Below are 23427 nucleotides of genomic sequence, written 5' to 3' on the forward strand. Positions count from 1 at the left end.
TGAAGGTCGCTGTATATATTTAAATTATGATTGATGATATAGATTAAGTGGTTATATAAGTATTGATATAACTATAGGTACTGAATTTCAGTGAATGCTACATTAAAATAGTACGTTTTTATGGAAATAATGCACCGGCCTAGAAATCTTTAGTATTGAAAAACATTATGCATCAGATAATATAAAAGGAAAGCTGTCTTTCAAATGTACAAAAGAAAAATCATAGAAATCGTTTTCTTTAGAAAAAAAACGTTATCAGTTTGAGAGCTTTTTACAGCAATAAGTATGTTTAAAATATTTTATACGAACTATTGCAATGCTTGGAATTGGCAATACTGGAATTCATCTTTTAAATTTATTTCTTTTAAGATTGACATATAAAGTGAATTACTTACATGTAATTAACGGGAAAATGATGATAATTATCTTCGTTTCCATCTTAAAACTCTGTCTGAAAATACAACAAAGACAATGTTTATGTAATTTTCCATGAATAATTACATTATTGAATTGCCTATATAGCTATATACTACAGTCATTTGCAGTTACAGTGAACAATTTACTGGTACGGAAACCTTGTAGACAGCTCATTACCTCAAAACGGCATGGTTGCGCTTTAGCAATTTTTCAATAATCGGATGTGAGAAACTCTGCTAAAGGGTAAATTCATTTTTAAATTCATTTTTTTTCTCCTTTATTAGACATATCGGGAAGGGACAGTTCAGTGGATATTACCAGATTTTCTACTAAACTGTATGTAGCCAATTATACTGACTTGAAATTAAACATTCGTTGTTATATCGATAAACCTGTCACAGTTTTGTAAAATCTATCCTTTAGGCCAAATCAAGCTACTCATTAAAGTAACAAGGATTGTTTCGATATTTTTAAGCGAGGATCCTAATTGCGTAAGACAGCAATCACAATCTTATTGACGACATATCGTGTCTATAATGGTATATATAATTATCATATAGTGTTAAGAAGTCGTAGTTTCAACGTGAACAAAACAATGAAAATATGACTGGTTGTATACACTTTTAAAAAAAAAACAATTCAATAATAGTACTAGTGTAATAAGGGTGTTTCGTATCTTTTAATGTCTTAATGATGTATACCCTCCACTCCTCTTGCCCATGTATAGAGAAACAATTATTTCAAGAAAACTGTAAACGACCTTTGTTGCTATAAAGTTATGCCTAAACCAGTAACATGCGGACAAGTTTAGAAGGTGTTATGAACTTGAGTGTGAACCATCTTATTTACAAACGGAAAAAACATATCAAGTAAAATACTAAACAAAAAAACGATGAACATGCATACATAACATTTTTGTTTAAGTCCTCAATTCTTTTTTACAAACATTGGAAAATATAAACCAAATTATAAGCAGTTATTATCCATCTGAGCACAGTAACAAATGGTGACACAATTTGAAAACGCCATAGAGAGTGTTGAACAAGTGAAGAAGTATCCTTTCATGACAAAAAACAGCTATTTTTGCAGATGCTTTTCTATATATCTAAATAGTCTGACCTGATCATTTAGATATTAAGAAATATGAAATGTAAAAATTGCAAAATAATCTTTCAACAACTCCTTAAAACGATTCACAACATTAAAAGGTTTGCAGACTCTCCGCGAAGTTCCAAGGTCTGGGTTAAAAAAAAACTGACATCATCTTTGAAAATATTTACTTAAAAATCATAAAGTACAAGTTAGTTTGAAAAGAATAGAACAAATATCAAAACATTTCCTTTATAGAAGGCCACAACTTCACTATATATGTTCAATTATTTTGTGAGGTTTCAAAGAATATTTTTAAACCAGTATTAAACATTTATTTTACATTTTGTTTGTCTATTTTCTTGTGGATGAAAATTGACTACTCCCATAATATTACTTGACTTATTTCACTTGTCTGGGCAGGGTTTGAACCGGTTCGATCATCAAAGACCAGTCCATCTCTAGACATGTGTTTCGGGATAAATTCATCAATGAAGTGTCCAGTTGTTCGTCCCATATCTCATATTCAGTTCTTTGGTGACACTGATAGGTGATTAGAAATCAGTAATAATTATAACGGCAATTATCCTTATCACACACTTCTTCAAAAAGACTGTCCTTATGCAAATTAAAACGTAAGCTCCGCCCGATCAGTTGAAATAACATTTGTAATGCATGGTGAATAATTTCGACATGTGCAATCTGTTTGAAATTTTGTAAATATGTATTGAGAACTGTAGGAAAGGATTGCGCGAAATTGGTACCTTCTTTGGTAAATTCTGCTAAAATGATACTAAGTCCCAAGTAGGGAAACATAGGGTAATATTCTATACTATCAAAATAAAAATTTCAGCAAGTGTTCATTTTAAAGATATGAGTTAAAAGCTGTAGGAGGAAATGATTACATAAAAGTGGTACCCACTTTTCCCAATCATCGACCCTCGAGTCAACACCATAATATACGCTGGATTTGGCTTTTAAAATAACCCAGTTTAACTGCATGGGTCCAAAATTAACCCACAAAAATGAAATCGATTGATTTGATTATAATAACAATCTTTTAAAAGACTGTTGTTTAGATGTCGATATGTTGGTGCTTTAAGAAGGTCAATGCTACAAAATACATTATGACTGTCCTTTTGAATGTATATTTATAAGTTAATGTAAAATAATTGATTCATAAGAATTGTATTAAATTATACATGTAGGAATTATATTAATATACTTTCTTTTATGTGTGAATAAAAAGAAATTTTTCAAGTTATATTCAAAACAGTTTCCAGTTCACGATGAGTTGAAGAACTCTAACAGTTTCAACAATTTAAAACAATTGAAATCTCTAAGATATCAGTATCAACCTGTAGATAATTTATCGTGTAAGTTACACACCTTTGTTAAGACTTTCCAATAAAAATAAGTTTTACATCAACCAGATTACCTGTAAGTTTTACATTCAAGCCTCATGTTGTTAGCTTTCAGTCACGCGCACTCATTTTCTTTCTTTCTTTCTCTCTTTCTATTTTATGAAGTTTAGTTTCTTCGTACAAAAAGAAAGAACAAAAAATATGAGACATACGTTAAAATGTGACAGCTGCCTAATTGTGCAACATAACCAAAAAAATACATATTTAACAAATGTTAAATGAAAATCTACCAACATTGGTTCATACATGATGTTCACAATCTTAAAGTAATAAAACATTTTTTTCGAAATTTTTACACTTGCAGTTAACCGAAAGTTAAAAGACTGTATCAGACTTCAATTTTTTAAATAAAGGGTAAAGTGAAAATGATTGAACATTATTTACCTTATGTAAGTATAGCATGTATAGTCCAAACATTCATTACTTCACCAATGCGTTGTTCTAACTTAAAAATTGTATGTTGAAGAACAGTATTTGACCTCGAATATTGAATGCCAATTCCAATTGCCTGTCTCAAATTCCATTATATTTTCAGAAACATTTACACGTTCATTAGACATTCAAATTTTGTAATTCTATTCCATCGTCACCTAGCAAGAACAATTACGCCAAATCTTCTGATGTTATTTCATTGGACAAAACAAAACAACAGAATTGACGAACGTGTAGATAAATATTTCCTTAACACGTTTTCTATCATGTCAGTCTGGCTAGAAATCAGATAGAGAATACATTTAAAGTATCAACTTGGCGACACTCTTGTGAAAGTATATCGAATCCAATCAGGTTACTTCTTGTACATAATTTGCGGACTTTTTTTTATCTCTTTCTCAGATTTATCTTTTCTCTCTCTATTTATCTAGATTTTATCTCAAACAGGATTATTGTATACTGTTTTCGTTAATGGAGTGTCAATTTTGAAAGAAGTAGACAAATATGCATCAGTTTTACATACTCGTATTTGTTTGTTCTACAGATACAAGTTTTGGAAACGTTGGCTATGTTTGCAACATTAGTAAAGATCCCTAACTTGTTGAGTGGTTCATAGTGCTATTATAAGGTGCAATTTAAGTCTTTTAACTTCTTATTGTAGCTGAAGCGTTCATCAAATTTCCTGAATTTCATAAAATTTTCCAGTATTTCATTAAATTTCTAGTATTAAATAAAAATTTCTACATAAGCATCAACTTTTTTATTGTTTATTTTTCATTTTGTCTAGAATACACAACGGGTATGATTGAACTATTTGAAACTTGATATTAAGTAAACACGAATCAAACAAAAATAAATTATATATGGGTTAATTTTCTGTCCTAGCCTATTGTACTTCGTTATATGAAATACAAGGAAACTCAAAGAAACTCAAAACAACGTCATTTAGAGTAAATATTGTGGCAGTATAAGAACCTTTATAAATATAACAAATGGATGCCATTCATGTATATCAATTGTGTAATTGGTGATTAGTGTTGATCTCTGGAACGTATACCATCCATTAGCTTCTCTGAGTATAAAATAACTGACCAAACTGTTACAGAATACTAATGAAGGTTTTACAAAACATTGGAACAGACGCCAAATCTATTTAATTTCGTATGTAATACAACGTAAAATGTGACCGCTGATATCAGATAAGTTAATGCAACATGTGATTTTAGTGCAAAAACATCTTTGCTCTGTAAACAAATGAACATATACAATATAACCATTACCAATGTTTATTAACCATAACAATACACAACTGAACATATACAATATAACCATAACAATACACAATATAATGTATTTAACCGTACACTGCTGAAGACGAAACACAGCTTGAGTCCCGAAGCAACTGAAAAACAATTTAAAATATTGAAATAAATGGAAAAGAAAAATTATCACTCAACCAGTATTTTTTTTATTTATGGCCATTTGAAACCCGTATTCAGGTGTGGGATTTTTCGCTATGTTGAAGACCCATTAGTGGCCTTCGGCTGTTTTTTTTGCTCTTCGGTCGGGAGTTGTTATTAAACACATTTACATGAAGAGGTCAATATACGGTTTTTGCTACTGTTCTCTTCAGTTGCTCTCATACCCGATTGTTCAAACATTAATATCTAATAATCACGAGCTTCCTGACAGAATTTTTCCAGACGCTATCTGATTGGCCATTAAAAAGGTCGTCGGGACATGCCCAATGTCGAGTTAGGTCAGATGTTAGGGGAGTATAGTGTATCAGAACATCGGATTTTAATGAGAATGAAATTATACATGTAGGAATTATATTAATATACTTTCTTTTTTGTATGAATAAAAAGAAATTTTTCAAGTTATATTCAAAACAATATCCAGTTTACAATTAGTTGAAGAACTCTAACTGTTTAAACGATATAAAACAATTGTAATCTCTAAGATATCCAAATATTATTAGTTATACTAGATTACAGTATTAACCTGTAGATAATTCATCGTGTAAGTTACACACCTTTGTTAAGACTTTCCAATAAGAATAAGTTTTACATCAACCAGATTACCTGAAAGTTTTACATTCAAGCCTCATGTTGTTAGCGTTCACGCGCTCTCGTTCTCTTTCTTTCCTTTCTTTCTTTCTATTTTATGAAGTTTAGTTTCTTCGTACAAAAAGAAAGAACAAAAAATATGAGACATACGTTAAAATGTGACAGCTGCCTAACAGTGCAACATAACCAAAAAATACATATTTAACAAATGTTAAATGAATTTCAAAATCTACCAACATTTGGTTCATACAAGTCATGATGTTCACAAAAATAAATATTTTTTCGGGAAGAAGTAATTTTTACACATGCAGTTAACCAAAAGTTAAAAGACTGTATTAAACTGCAATACAAGTATCTAAAATGAGGCGAAAGTTAATATAATATTATTTACCTTATGGAAGTCTAGCATGTCTAGTCCAAACATTCATTACTTCACAAATGCCTTATTATTACTTAAAATTGTATGTTGAAGAACGGTATTTAACCTCGAATATTGAATTTCAATTCAAATCGCTTGTCTCAAATTCCATTATATTTTCTGAAAACATTTGCACGTTCGTTAGACATTCAAATTTGAAATTCTATTCCATCGTGACCTAGCGAGAAAAATTACGCCAAATCTTCTGATGTTATTTCATTGGACAAAACAAAACAACAGAATTGACGAACGTGAAGATAAATATTTCCTTAACTCGTTTTCTATCATGTCAGTCTGACTAGAAATCAGATAGAGAATACATTTAAAGTATCAACTTGGCGACACTCTTGTGAAAGTATATCGAATCCAATCAGTTTACTTCTTGTACATAATTTGCGGACTTTTTTTATCTCTTTCTCAGATTAATCTTTTCCCTCTCTCTATTTATCTAGATTTTATTTCAAACAGGATTATTGTATACTGTTTTCGTTAATGGAGTGTCAACTTTGAAAGTAGCAGACACGTATGCATCAGTTTTACATACATGTAGTTATTTGTTCAACAGATACAAATTTTGGAAACGTTGGCTATGTTTGCAACATTAGAAAAGACCCCTAACAATAAATGTTTGAGGGGTTCATAGTGACCTCTATTATAACGTGCCAGACAAGTCTTTCAACTTCTTTTTGCAGCTGAAGCGTTCATCAAATTTCCTGAATTTCATAAAATTTTCCAGTATTTCACGAATCAAACAAGAATATATTACATATGGGTTAATTTCTGTTTAAGCCTATTGTACTTCGTTACATGTAATACGAAGAAACTCAAAGCAATGTTGTGTTAGAGCAAATATTATTGCAGTATGGCTCGGAATCTCTATTAATATAACAAATGGATGCCGTTCATGTATATCAATTGTGTAATTGGTGATTAGTGTTGATCTCTCGAGCTTATACCATCCATTAGCTTCTCTGAGTATAAAATAACTGACCAAACTGTTACAGAATACTAATGAAGGTTTTACAAAACATTGGAACAGACGCCAAATCTATTTAATTTCGTATGTAATACAACGTAAGATGTGACCGCTGATATCAGATAAGTTAATGCAATGCATGATGTTAGTGCAAAAACATCTATGATGTATACAATAAAACCATTACCAATGTTCATTAACCATAACAATAAACTACTGAACATATACAATATAGCCATAACCAATATGTACCATAACAATAAACAAAGTAATGTATTTAACTCTACACCGCTGAAGATGAAACACAGCTTGAGTTCAGAAGCAACATAGAAGCAATTAAAAATTTTGCAATATAACGGAGAAGAAAAATGTTGTCAATAATAAAAAAAAAACATAACTCGATAACTGTATGTACGACATACCGAAGGAAACACTCATACACGCTGCATCACTTTTGAATTCTGAATTGCATTAAATTCATAGAATTTGACTCATGAAAAATTCAGAAGGTGTGGAATTGAAAATGATAAAATTGCCAAAAGGCGTTTTCGTATTTGAAGATGCAAACCTATACAAGGTATGAAGCAGGCCTTCAACCACAATGACGTCTTTACTATTTGATATGAAAGATAGGAGACGTGCTTTACACACCAATTAGATAAAAACAAAAATACAAGATAATTATTAAACACATTTAGAGGTCAATAGACAGTTTAAACAAAAGACAAGTGAATAAACCACATGTGACTATAAGAGTATTTGGTTTGAACGTCTATATGAGACAATTATCTACTAGACACTAATATGTCAAGGACTTGGATGCTGAGCTAAAAAGATTGCCCCGAGGACAGAAGAAGCGTAAACAAAATTCTACACTGTAAAAAATACATCGTTTATTCATTAGTTGATATTAATATTTGAACTATTGCTTCCGGGAAAGAACTGACTAAGCTCGATATCTTTAATATTTACTTTTTCGGTTATTTTCTTTTTATTATTATTATATATGCTTAGTAATGATTGGAAGTTTTAAACCTTTCCTGTTTGTTTAAATGTTTTATGGTCACACCAGTGTTCCAGTTTATGAGGGTGTGTGTTGAGTGCTCAAAAATGTGTGCTTCTATCACATTACATTATGTATGTGTATGTCCACAATTATGAATTTATAATCAAGGAGTAGTCATTGGTTGCTGTTTGTCATAATTATATATGTTCGGATATTTTGTCACATTTTGTCTTAAATAGATATCTATATACTATGGAGTTTGATAAATGTTAAACATGACTAAAAACATTTTTTGTCTGTAAAATGTCCCTTTCATGTTTTACATCGCGATGACCTTGAGGTCATTTCGATGTATTGCTATCGCCTAAATTTTAATTAATGCATAAATTATGCAAATTAGTTTTGGGATTTTAACCGATCTATAAACATGATAAAAACGTGCACATAAAATAGTGCAAAATAACATTACTTATCGTTTGATATAAATACATCTCTTCAATGAATACTGATAAAAAAAAATTGTTAATTAATAATATGAAAATGTTTTGTAGTATATATATATATATAAGTAAAAAATCATTGATTATATCAATGCACACGTACCAATAGTCTGGGAACCTGACACAATATTCTCAATATCGTAAGCGGATTTCCGGTTCGAATAAATATAATTTGAGGGAAAGTATGAATGGTAATTACTCGTATCCAAACTTTTAGAAAAATCGATTTATTTTACAGAAAGGTGTCCGCCATGCACTTGCATTGCACTATCATAAGTAGAATAGTAGAATAGAATGTTATACAAATTGATGGAAATCATATATACATGTAACTGTTATTTTAATACAATATATAACAACACATCAGTGTGTATACTGATTTGTATCACTACAACATAATAGTTATTACGGTGAAGTTGAATTTCCTGTCATTTATAATCGTTATCCACACACGAACTTGTCTCAGAAAAAAATAATTCTCTGTACATTTATCTCAGTTTCAGGTAAAGAAATATGTGATTATTTTCTGAGACAAGTGCTTTTGACCATCCACAAGAACTTGTTGTCATCCGATGTTCAGTACTTCAGTACTTTGATTATACATTGTCTTTCTCGACTTCCAGTTGTGCTTTTACAGGTTAAACAATGTGAGTTTGTTAAAACTTACCATCAAAGCTGCGAATAACAGGTATTTTGGATTTTTATTAAATATCAGTTATCGATGTTTTTTTTTATATGGAACATACTAATTATATTGACAGTCCAAGATTTTATGCATTCATTATATAGAAAAGAAGATGTGGTATGATTGCCAATGAGACAACTGTCCACAAGATACCAAAATAACACAGACATTAAGAACTATAGGTCTCCGTACGGCCTTCAACAATGAGCAAAGCCAATACCGCATAGTCAGCTATAAAAGGCCCCGATATGACAATGTAAAACAATTCAAACGAGAAAACTAACGGCCTTATTTATATAAAAAAAATGAACGAAAAACATATATATAACACATAAACAAACGACAACCACTGAACTACAGGATCCTGACTCGGGACAGGCACATGCATAAATAATGTGGCGGGGTTAAACATGTTAGCGGGATCCCAACCATCCCCCTAACCTGGGACAGTGGTATAACAGTACAACATTCATATTTATTTTTAGAGATCTTATAAAAGAGACTTATGAGTCAGTATTACATGACAAATGATAAAAATGTCAGCGTGGGACAAAACGATATGATCGATAGCAATTGATATCGTCTGCAGAGAAGGCATAAATACAGATTTATAAGTATGAGTGTATTCCTTCGGGCAAAGATCTATTATGCACAGCTATGTAATTAGTCAATTGCGTAATAAGTCTAATTCTAAGGAATCATGACCAATGCGGAGGACATTATTTAATTTGCATGAGATTGTCCATTGCTAGTATGACAATACACTCTAAGAATTAGATTTTAAACATATTGCAAACTCTTGTGCCTCGTTTCATATCAAGAGCACACATAATGTGACGTGTTAAGACACAACACACTGCACATTAAACTTGTTTATGTGCTAAACATATTTAGTTGATATATCAAACTTCTAACGCTAAAGAAGTTGCGCACATTGTTGGTACTAGTGAGTGTTGCGCACGATATTAGCACTGGTGAGCGTTGTACTAGCACTTAAACATGTCTTAATTCTAATCATCACATAGCATATCTTAATCATAATCATTTTTGTATTTTGACACTTTTCTAAACATGTTTATAGAATTAAAACACATTAAAGCCAGTTCCAGTGTTACGGTTAGAAACATGAATATATCTAGTAACGATGACTGAGCATGAAGAAAAAGACAAAGAATTTCAAAACAATGAGGTCACCAGTTGTTTGAAAAATGTATATTTAAACTAAAGAACGGTAGAGTTTAAATTTATATCAGTTCTTGTATTGAAACTGTTACTAGCTAGTAATTATAAAATCATAATTTATTCCACAATGCATTGGTATATTTTAGGTGTAATACCACCAAATCATGGTACGTCACATCCGGTTGCATACGAAAGTAGGTCTAAAAAAATATTCCCTTGAATATGACAGTTGTATAAAAATTAACCCTGCATTTCAATGCACTTAAATTTTTCTGAGTCATAAACATGTACGTTGGGTGTCTGAAAGCATCATTCTTTTTTTATTTGATGGTCTTATAAAATATTTTGGAAAGTTAAGGTTACATAGTTACCAAAGCAGGTAACCAGTAATTTAAAACAGTGTAAAATAGGGTTGTTTACTCCGGTGTTGGTTACTTTCTTATATGCAATGAAATGTAGTGTGAAATTTTCACTGTAGCACTGGAAAGGATTAAACTTTATTCATGCAAAGTATTTCTTTGGTTGAAATAAAGGTAAATACTGTACAATTTTTATAAAAGTGCCAATTTAACAAAGACTAATAGGGGAAAATCAATGGTGGTATTACACCTATACACCTAATCGCTATTTTGAAATGTGTCCCGCTTGACCCGAGAATATGTCCCGCTTGACCCCAGAATCTGTTCCGCTTGATCTTTTGACGTCATGCAACAATCACTTTTCCATTGTAGTGTCAGATATTTTCTATTACGTCAAAATTTTACGGGAACATTTGTGATGTCCAGTAATGGCGGACAAATAGCGGTAGTATTGCTAATAGAATAGAGAATGAATATATGATGAATGTGTCAAATAGACCCGACCAAAAAGCAGAAAAACTGTACAAGGCCACCAAAGCACACAAACCAATTATGAATAAGTTACATTTCGTAAAAAGGAAAAGAAGGCAAGGTCAATAAGAATTATGTTACTCAGATGTAACTGTTCAGTATCAGTGTTAAGCAGTATCTATGTCTGGAATGTGTGTACTTGCACGTCAAGTCAAATACAAAATTGAAGAGCATTAAAAACCGATATATAAAATAAATTGCCAAATACGGCGAAGGCAATATATATTAGCTGGGGTAGAAGAATTTGAGTGTTTCCAATAATTCAACATTTAAAAAAAGAAATTTTAAGGATTAAGATTTTTACGATTCGAATATTTCATAAGCTTATCGGCAAAACAACGATCTGCTGGAGCTAAGTACTTTAATCATTTGACATTTTGAGCATGATATCTATATTAGTTTATATACTATTCCTAGATATCATCTTTCATTTCATTTAGCCCATACTTAAACTGCATTTATCATAGGCACAGACAGTATAATCCCATTATATATGTTTTATTACCCATACAAGTTGTCAAGGTATAATAAACTATACGGTTCTATGCAGCCGTCTGGTATATTTATATGTTGTTGTATTATTAGCTGCATGTATTAGATAATCCTTTGGACGTTATGCAACCAACAATCAATCAATCAATCATATTGTATAATATTAAAATAGCAATTAAGATATTGGTTTTTTGTCAATTTCCCTTAATTTCCAACTGTTCAATTATTGAATACCATTTTCCAATCTTATTTTAAAGAACAAGGAAAATTGATATTGCAGTAAGAATTCCTACCTGATTTATCTTACAACGTTCCATACAGCTAATCGATGGGTTGATACATATAGTGCATAAAATATGCATAGAATCTGATCACAGTGATCTGTTTTCAGTGATACTTATTATATCCTTTTTATAGCTGTTACACCCAAAATATTAAGTGCTTAACGAAACTGTCATTGTGCAAAAGTAGGGTTAATAGAAACACCCCAGTTGATCTAATTTAATGTGAACGAAAATAACACTTACTAAATTTCATGCGTCCGAAGCGCTTTTCTGTATTGACCTTCAACAGAAACAACCACACCTATAACCTAAGAGAGGTGTATGACCAAAAGTGTCCAAACAAGATAAGTAAAATTCTTCTTGAGTCAGCTTTACGCAAAAGAATTCTAATTATTTTTTTATTTATCATCGGTAAATAAAATAACGGTCTCAACAGCCTTGATGTTGTGTAATCGCCTGTACTGTGGGATATGTTGGGTTCGATTTTCGGTCTCTAAAACAAAACCAAAATTCATCATTGGAATTTGTTTCTGCTTCACACGGTATTTAGAATTGAGACTAAAGAATGGTCGGATTGGTTAAGGATAATGTGTTCGTGAAGGGTGACATACTTTCCGGTGGACTGTTAACTTGTAAACTGGCAGCTTTTAAAATAGATCTATAGCTCTGCGTGTCGGTCAAGTTCAAAGCATTGTATATATTCATTACTAATTATAATATTTTCAATCTGACTATGCATTTTTGTTTTTAAATTTGCTACCTGACGTTAAAAGCCTTTCATCCATCTTCAGGGAATACAGTTTTCCTTGTTCTAGTATTTTCTCATTCATATCTTTTTAACTTAACTGTCCCCTACTAGAATTATTCATTTGTTTTATGAGATTCAGGTTCCAATTTCATGATATTTTTTTTAGAAATCTGCAATTGACTTCTCTAAAATACCAACTATTAATTTAATATCTATGAAAGAAGATTGTGTATATTTGCCAATGAGACAATTCTCAAAAAAGACCAAATGACTCAGAAATTAAATGTATATATTACCATACGTCCACCAACAATGCGCAAAGCCCATACTACATAGTTTGCACTTTAAAGTGAATTCGTTTGATTCTCTCTAGTTAAAATGAACGCAAATGGAAATGTATATTTAGATTCATTGAAACAAAGTAACACTTAACATCAAAAATACTTAACTTTCTTCATCGGTTACAACAAATTTCCACGTGATTAAGACATATTTTTGATTTAACGAATCCTAAAAATGTGTTATTCAATATTCTGGATATATTTTAGAGGAGAAAAAAAAACACATGAAACGATCCCATCATCACGTGTATTTGACAAATTTAAATGATAAACTCTTTCGCCCAAAAGGTTATGTACTAATGCATTTGATTGAAAGATAATTTACTATATATATACATCATATCCACTCACGGAGACAAGTACATGTAGCCTCTCAGAAAATATTCTACAATTATTGTGGGGGAAGAGGAAGTGACAAAAATAAAGATAATTGGTTAAGTTTATATAGTATAATATGATTTGATTTGCTAAAAAAATATATATTTTACTGCATTGCCTTTTCACATAAAAATAATTTTATGATATATCTATTAGGCGAAATCACACGATTGTTTCTAAATAACAGATAATACAAGAAAATTTGAAGATTATAACGATCGACTTTTCTGTTAAAATGATTTTCAAATCATAACAACTATAAACTGAAAAGGCTTTATAAGATTTACGTTTAAGAAGTCAACATTTCGATTAAAAAAGCCAAGCATTTATGGCGTATCGTTGCATGCATTGTTATATTTTGAATATAATAAGAAAATACCACCTCCCATATACCAAAAATCATATAAAAAAAACAGTACATGTAGTTTTCTGTGTTTATTACAGACTTTGATAATTTTTAATTACACATACATGAAAAACTAGCATTTTGGACAATGTTTACGAGATTTTTCCATATTTTTAAAAATTATTATCGAAGTTAATTTATTGTGTTTTCAAAATTGATGAGGTCTGAAGAATCTCCAGTGATTATAGATATTGTACATCAAAACATTCAGAGTTGTGTGAATTCTTTACTATGGAACACCAAAACTGTCCTATTCGGTCTATTTTCATTTTGGAAGCATTGTTAGTAACAAACATTTTTTTAGTAAATCTAATAAAAAGCTATTGTGACATTTGAATAATGTAACCATGTCATAGTCTTCGTAATAGCTGGTGTCCATGCAGTTATTAGTTTACGTTAGAATTTGTGCTGCTTACATCAATCTGTTATTATGTGCAGTAGATCAATAGTTTTGAAGGGAAATGATAAGATCAATGATTATATAATCACCTTTTTCTTAAGTAGCTATATCCTACGTTGTTGTAATTTGTTGTGTGATTTAAACAATTAAGGATGTTCTCAAGAAAATCAGATTCGACCAAACATTTATTTCTTTTATAATGCTATGAAAATATCGTTTACCAAACTCGCCTAAGATTCATATAAAAAGGTCATGTTATGTATGTCATAAGGAATGAATATGGTGTCAGGCTTAATATTAATAGTGATTAGCTGTAATACAGTATGGTAATTCTTTCTGTGAATCTGGTCCCTTGAATAACCATTTAATCTGAAGATCGAGAAAGATACTTTTATAACTCATCTGAGTTATATTTATCATAGATTAAAATATCTCTTTATATTTGTACCTTTTTTCTTTTGGTTTCTTTGTTACTGTTTTGTAAAGTCAAAGATTAGACACGAGACATTGAAAGGGATATGGACGAATGTTCAGCAGAAACCATTCAAATGACGAATATGGAAGAAATCAATTTTGAATCAACTGTTCTTGTTAATTCCTGATCGTTAATGCTTAATCTTTTTTGATAGGCTAAAGCAAACGATTTGATTTCTAGATATGTATGCATGTGATAAATTTAAAATTAAAATTCCCACAACAAAACATTCCAACAATAGAAAGACACCATAAAAAAAGAAGATGGCAAGTTCTAGTTTTGTTGTGGTTGTAATATGTGGAATACATATACGATGTACAGCAGCCGATATTACAATATATGACATTATTATCTTACCTCCTATCCATTTCTAGAAATATCATTAGTTAAAAGCGACCGCGTGAAAACTCTGAAGATTTGATATGGGGTAAGTAGGCGTTAATTTTAATACACGGTTAGAAGTGGTGTTACGTCCCTTTATAAATAAAACAACACAATTTTTTGTCGTAGCTTATTTTTCTTTTTAAATCTTCGGTGGCTTTTTCATAAAAATTGGTACACATTATCTTCATCAAACCTAATGCAATTTTAAACAGAGGACTCAATGTACTCGTTTTCAAGTTTAATCAGTCTCAATCCTAAAAAAAAATGCATCTTTTCCTGATGTCACAGTTTGACGACGCGGAAATATATCTTTTTTACTATCATTTACATCATTAATTTATTTTAAAGATTTTGTATATGTTATAATTATGCATTGCACTGTCAATAAATGAGAAAACATTTTTCTTCAAAACCATGTATAAAAAATACTGTAAGTGCTAGCAAGAGAAAAATCGTGACATAAAAGTTTCCATGGCAACATGAATCTAAAGTAATTTAATTGTGACCATGCTGGTACTTTCAACGACAAATTGTTTTCACGAAAGGTTAGTGCTTTTGAAAAATTGTACAATTTTAAATGCGCTTTCTGGTGACATTAACTGATTACATTTGAATAAAGTGGGTAAGTGTTTGTAGAAAACTAAAATACATTTACATTAATTTATTGCATAGATTGCGTTAACAACAACTGTTAATTGAAAACTGAACTATTATACATTACTTTTCCTAAAATTCAACAAGATAAGTTGATTTGTGACTATATATGCAGCTTTTACAGCAAAACATGTCCATAATGGTAACTTTCAAAATAAGATCTTAATCTTAACAAACAAAATAGGAAATTGAGAGTTATATTTGTTACTTAAGAAAGGAACAATGATATCACATGTTTTGCTATAATTAAGTGCTTTTGCAATAAGCGTCTACAATAAATCTCAAATTAGAAGGAAAAAGAAAGTTAAAAAGCCGCAATTGAGTAGGTAAAATACTTGCATATACAAAAATAAATGTACCAATAAATAAATTCATTGTCGGAATGATATTCGTAGAAAGGCAACAAAATATCGGAAATTGAGACCAACAGAAAACGGAACTACTTAAATGTAAATACAATGTTTCTGTGACAGGTTGGGACATACTAGTAGTGATTAGGTTCCGGTCGGTGATCTATTTTAGTCTGTTTTCTATTTTGAAATGTTATACGTAAGCGTTCTTTTTATCACATCATTATATTTACCGGATAAGGTAATGAAGCTTTAAATCTGGCATTACAAAATGGTATACAAGAACGTGACAAATCTCTGGACAGAACAAGAAGGACAAAACATTTTGTAATATGTGTTAAAACACTATTCAACTTCTTTTTCTGTATAAAAATATCTCGTTGAGATTTTTATCTTGATATATTATCACGATCTATTTCATGAAGCTGCGAAAATTAATTCAGCATAAGATTTGTAAGCTAATATCTTGCACATATTTTGAAAGAAAAACCAAATGATATCAATAATATAAATAGATAGGTATTTTTTATGAAGCCAATAATTAGGATCAATACAGGAATCGATCGAAGACATTATTACAAGCATTGACAGGATATTAATTTGTACAGCATATGACAGGCAGAGAGAAAAAAATCATCAACAATATATAGAAAAGGTCACAGATAAAATCGGTGATACATGTACGCATGTTCAAATAACTTACACAAGTACTCCATATATGTGCATGACCTAACCACTGATATCAAGATTTGAATCGTCACATACCGTATCTATGGTCTCATGGAATGATAGCTTCAAACCAAAGACTCGACAATTGATATTTGCTGCTTCTCCGAATAGCACGCAACATTTATTGAGCAATAACAAAGACTGGTATGCCAAGAGTCAAAGCACAACTATAATTGCGCTAACTGTTTATCCCAAGGAACAACGGTCATTAATAGCAAAAATGTAATTGCAAAACTATCACCAGTATGGAAATGGGAGTAAACAAACTTTAGATTAGACCGTTGGTTTTCCCGTTTGAATGATTTTACACTAGTAATTTTGGGGTCCTTCAAAGCTTGTTGTTCGGTGCGAGTCAAGGCTCCGTGTTGAAGGCCGTACATTGACCTATAATGGTTTACTTTTTTAAAATTGTTATTTGGATGGAGAGTTGTCTCATTGGCACTCACACCACATCTTCCTATATCTATTTTGTCTAGAGAGATAAATGTTCATGGTGTCGTATTACCTAGTTCTATGTAAACCGTCACATAAACCGCTGATTAATTCAGGAGGAAAGAACCAGGGTAACCAAGTAATCTCGTTTAGAATTAAAAAAGAACGAATATCATCATCAGGCTTAATTTACATAAATTAATACAAGAATAAAGAGATGTGATGGGATTACCAATGAGACAAATTGAACTAAAGATCAAACGGCTGTATGCTCCTGTGAAACTTCAAGAACAAAATTGTTACGAACTAGCTATACAGATCTTCCTTCGTTGCCTCGACTGGATATTTACAATCTGTATACGTGAATGTCTTTTCATTCATTAAATGGCTAGATCTTCAAAATTTTCCACAAAAAGCTTTTTCTAATAATTAAAATATATTGTATGCATTAAAACAACCAGGCGTCAGGACAACTGTGAAAATGATCTGATACAATTCAAATACAAGTCATCTTTTTAGTATTCCTAATCAAACCTTAAACTCAGATTGAAAACGTTGACGACTTCGTTTCGTAGGACAGAATAGTTCACATAGAAACAAAAATCTTGTTCAGGAATGTACAAATCGTGAGTACTTTATGAAGAAAAAACTCTGATTTGAACAAAAAATCACTGAAGATGTCATCAACAATATGCTGATTTCTATTAAAAACAACATATTATTTACTTGTGTAGGAAGTTTATTACAACCAATGGGAAACAGCTGTGCCCTCTGTTTGATGACTCGTTCCGTTGTTAAATTTTTGAGGCAGACTTTATACATTTTATACATAAATTAGGCCGTTAGTTTTCTCGTTTGAATTGTTTTACATTGTTTTTTCGGGGCCTTTAATATAGCTTACTATGTGGTTTGAGCTTTGCTAATTGTTGAAGGCCGTACGGTGACCTATAGTTGTCAATTTATGTGTCATTTTGGTATCTTGTGAAAAGTTATCTCATTGGCAATCATACCACATCTTCTTTTTTTTCATTCATGTACAGGAGCTTTTCAAGTTAAATGAAAATAAGCTAACATTAAGTATCCGGTAACTTTGGTTTTCACTGCTTCTATCCAAACGAACTGATATAAAGGGTACCACAGCTACTTATACGTTTCCCTTATATATTGACATAATCTAGAAACTGAAAATCAATGAGGATCGGTTAATATTGACATGACAACAAAAGATGTGATTTCAAGTTTACTCATTGTGAAATTTCCATTTCTTTATAGCAACATTTCAGCAGCGCCAACTGTACATGGAGTAAGTATCTTCCAGTTGATTCGATATTCCAGGGATTATGTTTTCTACAATCATGATTTCTGCGTTACAGGATTACTGCTTACCAGGAAGTTATTACATCAAAATTTCCAATTGGTAAAGATGGATGTGTTATGATTGCCAATGAGACAACTCTCCACAAGAGACCAAATACCGCATCGTCAGCTATAAAAGTCCCCGAAATAAAAAATGTTAAACAATTCAAACGAGAAAACCAACGGCCTAGCACATGTAAAAGTTAACGAAAAACAAATATATAACAAAGCAACAAAGGACAACCACTACATTACAGGCTCCTGGCTTTTGACAGGTACATACATACAGCATATGGCGGTGTTAAACATGTAAGCGGGATCCCAACTCTTACCTGTGACAATTGTGTAACAGTATAACATAAGAACGAACTATACATAAAGGCTGAACTCATCAAATGAATACACATTGAAATACATATAACAAACACACAGAGTGGACGTGGATGGGTACTTGTATATCCCAATAACAAAGTCACTTGGTACAGATCTGAGAGTACTATTTGCAGTTACTAACAGCTAGTTCAAAGCCAATACCAACAAAAACAAAATCATGCATTCATGTATAAGACGATACTATCAACCAGTACACTTTCAACATCAAATGGATTTAGTGTGAAGACGTCATAAACAGGCAGAGAAAAACATGGCATTGTGCAAGCCAAGATATAGGTATAGACATAATGTAGATTCATGAAAGTGCATACTAGTATGTATACATATGACAATAATATTTAGTTTGCTTTTTATTTACTAATAGCAAAATAATCAATATTAATGATAATAAAAATAATATTCAATGATCTAATGACAGTGTTGAATTGTTAACCATTTAGAATGAGTAATTCTTCGAAAGTTGTATAGACGCCATCATAAATTAGTTTCCCGTTATGTAATATCTGTGTAGCTAATTCCCACTTATATATTTTACTCATTTCCGAATTTGACTCATCACATACAAGGCAACTCGATAGGTGTCACATGTGCAATATGAACTGCATACCCTTTCTTTCTGGCTACATGAGATCACCTCCTCCGATTTTTGATGGGATATGTTTGCTCAGTCTTTGATTTCTATAGAATGTTTTGTTATTTTCGTCTTTTCGTCGTGTTTTCCCCCCGATAGTATTGTCTGTGATTTTAGACTTTTCATTTGCTTCTTATGTATCTTCTCTCTTGTTATTTAGGAGAATAGCAATGATTTGTTTTAATGTAAGCAACAGAACTTGACATTGTCATATTCACTGGACAGATGTGATATGATTGCCAATGAGACAACTCTCTACAAGAAATCAAAATGACACCGAAATTAACAACTATAGGTCACGGTTTTGTCAGTGCACTGTAGCTGTACTATATACAGTATATATATAATAAGTATCGAAGGAGGTTTGTTTTGTTAACTTCCAAATAGCGGATATCGTTCCAGCAATATGTGGTTGTCAAACGTATTTGATCAAATCATTTGCAATCAGATTTCATGTTAGGAAATGTTGATGATTCCTCGAGGATATAAGAAAGAACTAAAGAATCATCTCGGAGAACTAATGACAAAATCAATTTGTATGTCCTATGATGAAACACAATTAAGTCTCGTGTCCTTAAATTTGAGGTGACAGCAACTTAATTTGAATCCATTAGTAAGCCAAAAAACTGATGTGGATGTAATGAGAGAAAATGGAACCTGATAAGTCAATGTAAACTGGAATTTGTAAAATTACTTCCGTGTAATAGAATCCATTTGATTAGTTAAATAGGCATTCAATATACTTTGTGTCTAGTAAAATAAATAAATGAAACAAATGCCAGGGAAATGTTACTGTATGCATGTTATAATATTCTATAAGCATAAATGAAGACTGACTATCGTTCAGTCCTAGTAAACATGAATGTGTTAAAATGATCAAAATGCAATTCTATTAGAACAATGTAGTGTTTTTGCCTTCGAATCTGACCATCAGATACGTTAGAAAGGAAGCAATTTTAATTTGATGAAGACAAAATGTCTAAAAAAACAACAACAACTGTTTCACTATTGATTGACTAGCTGTTAGGGCAATATATAATGTTAATCCTGGTATCTATGATTTTTTACTTGGTCCGTTGACATAGATATGCTTTGCCTTTATATGATTTTGATAATACGATGTTAAATGTTGAAAGTAAAATGGCAATACTTTAACATGTAAAATATATGCAATATGTTCAAAGTCAATGAACAATAACTGAGGGGGCCATATTACTTCCGGAGAAATGCCAAATGCTAATACAACTGTATACATTATACAATATACTAGTTGACTCATCATACGTTATTCTAAGTAAAACGAATTTAACAAGAAATTTAACATGTAAAAGAGTGACAAAAGATACCAGAGTTACAGTCAAACTCACATTAAACTATACAAAAGTTTCAAAGTCATTCAACCATGACGTCGAGGCCATATGAACTCCACTGAAACTAGGCGTGCAAATGCTAAAAAAAACATCATACTAAATGTCATTGACCTACCGTTAATCTTGAAATGGCCTTACTGTGTACCACAAACTGTACAAAAATTTCAAAGTCAATAGACATAGCCAAATTATATCCTTAGAAATACGATGCGTCAATGCTTATACAACTGCACACCAAATATTTCTGACCAATCGCATGTGGTTCCCCTTGAACTGAATAAGTCTCAAACTCAAACAACATAAACTAAGCAAAAGTTTTAAGGTAAGTGATACAGCACGTACGTATGCGTATCGTCTATAATTGTTAACTTCATCGAGGTGAGATGTATGACATGTTATAGACTAAGTTTTAGATTTTTTACGATTGGATTTCCGAGAGAGCAACCCCAGCAGTAGATGACGTTGAAAATTTAAGCAAGTGTATACAAAAGTATACTGGAAATTCAAACATTGGTCGAAATGGAATAACAATGCATGAATACACTGGTGTGGCTCAATATAATGTACTAATACGTAATATCTTTCTCGCAGGATAAACATACATACAGTATATATTTATATTATCACTAAGTCATTGTTGTTTCTTAAGTGTATATAACATTTTAGCCACTTCAACCAATTATAAAATAAACACCTGAACCCTTATAAATACGATATAAAACAATTGCAATCTTTAAGATAACAAAATATTACAAGATTACAATGTTAACCTATTGGTATTGTATCATATTAGTTACACGCTTTGGTTAAGATATTTTCATAATACAAGTTTGACATCAACCAGAAATATATATTCGGTTTAGGGTTGCATTCCGGCCTCATTTTGGCACCTTTTGGTGTTGCTGCAAGAGTTTAAGGGGGTGGGGTGGGGTCAAGTACCTGTATATATTCCACAAACTCTCTCTCTCTCTCTCCGTCTACCGCGGATATTTGAATGATCGATGATGATTTGTTATATAGATTATCATTTTGAGGTTAAAGTGTATATAATTTGTTATATAAAGCTCCATTATGATTTATTGGTTATATTCATTGTTTACTCCTTGTTAATTAGGAAATGAAGGCTTCATATAAACAATATAATTTAATGTTTACTTTAAGGTTAAGATCACTGACAGTCGTGTGAAGAGGTCATTTATTTGGTATTGTCCAGCTGTTAAATTATCGAATCTTCCTTTCTTGTTTCGAACAGTGACGTTATGAACACTGTCGGATTTACAAGGAAGCAGACAACATGTGTATTTGACTGTTACTCCTCCGTCTTATTTCACGTGGAACCCTGAATTGTTTATCACATGTATAACACCTCTTATATGACATAATAGTCATCGTAAACATGCATGAAATATTGGCCACTGGGCGTGAAGCCTACATCAATCAATCAATAAATATTACATAACAGACACTTTACTTCTAATGAACATACTATATCTGTAAAAGACTTTTTCCAATTAATATGAAGTGACATTCGAACATCACTTATGTTAAGAGAAATCACCTAATGTTGGGGGAAATATCCTCCGACCATTCAAACTTTTGTTATGTTATTTGGCTTTAGCCAAGACCAGTAGCGTTGTTTCGTTTTTATTTATTTTTTTCAAGAAAGAGGTACGTGCAACTTAACCTATCATCAACAATTATTTAATTTCAACATTGAAAGCGTATCAATTCTTTTTATTTTTCTTTTTTTAATCTGCTTATTGCTTTTTGCTGATGAATTTATATTCCTTGGACCATTGCTATTTGACAGAAAATCTATCCGAAAGGAAGATATATTATGTATCGAACAGTTCGATATATATTGTCACAACACTATACAGTTTCTGTCTATAGATACATGCAATACAATTATGTAAATCGAGATACAATTATGTAATTATGCAGCTACAATTTGGTCGTAAAGATTAATTATTCAGATTCCAAAATTTGAAGGATTAAACTATTTGGTAAAAAATTCATATTTATAGTATAAAAATTACTACACCTTACCTTTATCTGTTAGGAAATGCGTACGCTTCCCCCAGACAATCTGATGCCGCTAGAGAGACAACTTATAGGAGGATATTAATAGATCAAACAGTCAAATGTTGATACAAAAAAAGATATATCATATAATTATTTCCTCCAATAAGAAACTTGAGTTGTGAGAAAAGAAGTGAAACGCCATCATCGTCTACACTTAAAAAATGGGCGTCCTAATTAGGCATTGAAATATTTGATAAGGGTGGGCTTGTTGCCTGTGTAGTGTTAGTGATTTCAAATTATCTTAATTTGTTTTGATAATAGTAAACTGACCTATGAACTAATAAGATAGGACCTGCCAAAATTAGCAATATAATTTCATTTTGGAATTATGGGAAGGAGAGGTTAATGAAATATAATAATGTCAGACAAATAGCAGGCATAGACTTGCAACTAAATATGCATCTATCATATATGCATAAGGTGTCATGATT

General features: G+C 31.3%; 1 protein-coding gene across 4 annotated transcripts in view; it reads right to left on the minus strand.

Moving 5' to 3' along the window:
* Positions 1–23097, minus strand: part of LOC139485251 (serine-rich adhesin for platelets-like) — a 32482-nt gene extending 9385 nt beyond the window's left edge. Inside the window, exons 1-2 of one of the 4 annotated variants that reach the window (XM_071269552.1) lie at positions 22961–23097; positions 396–451 (exon numbers count right to left, since the gene is read on the minus strand). In XM_071269552.1, the coding sequence (XP_071125653.1) occupies positions 396–438 (43 nt within the window). In that variant the 5' untranslated portion in view covers positions 439–451; positions 22961–23097. Of the gene's footprint in view, positions 1–395; positions 452–3314; positions 3426–5822; positions 6015–11873; positions 11973–22960 lie in introns of those variants that run through there. The other 3 variants (XM_071269553.1, XM_071269555.1, XM_071269554.1) reach the window with 3 other exon arrangements.
* Between the last annotated feature and the right edge of the window lie 330 nt (positions 23098–23427).

Source organism: Mytilus edulis, chromosome 8, assembly GCF_963676685.1.
Source record: "Mytilus edulis chromosome 8, xbMytEdul2.2, whole genome shotgun sequence".
Classification (NCBI taxonomy): Eukaryota; Metazoa; Mollusca; class Bivalvia; order Mytilida; family Mytilidae; genus Mytilus; species Mytilus edulis.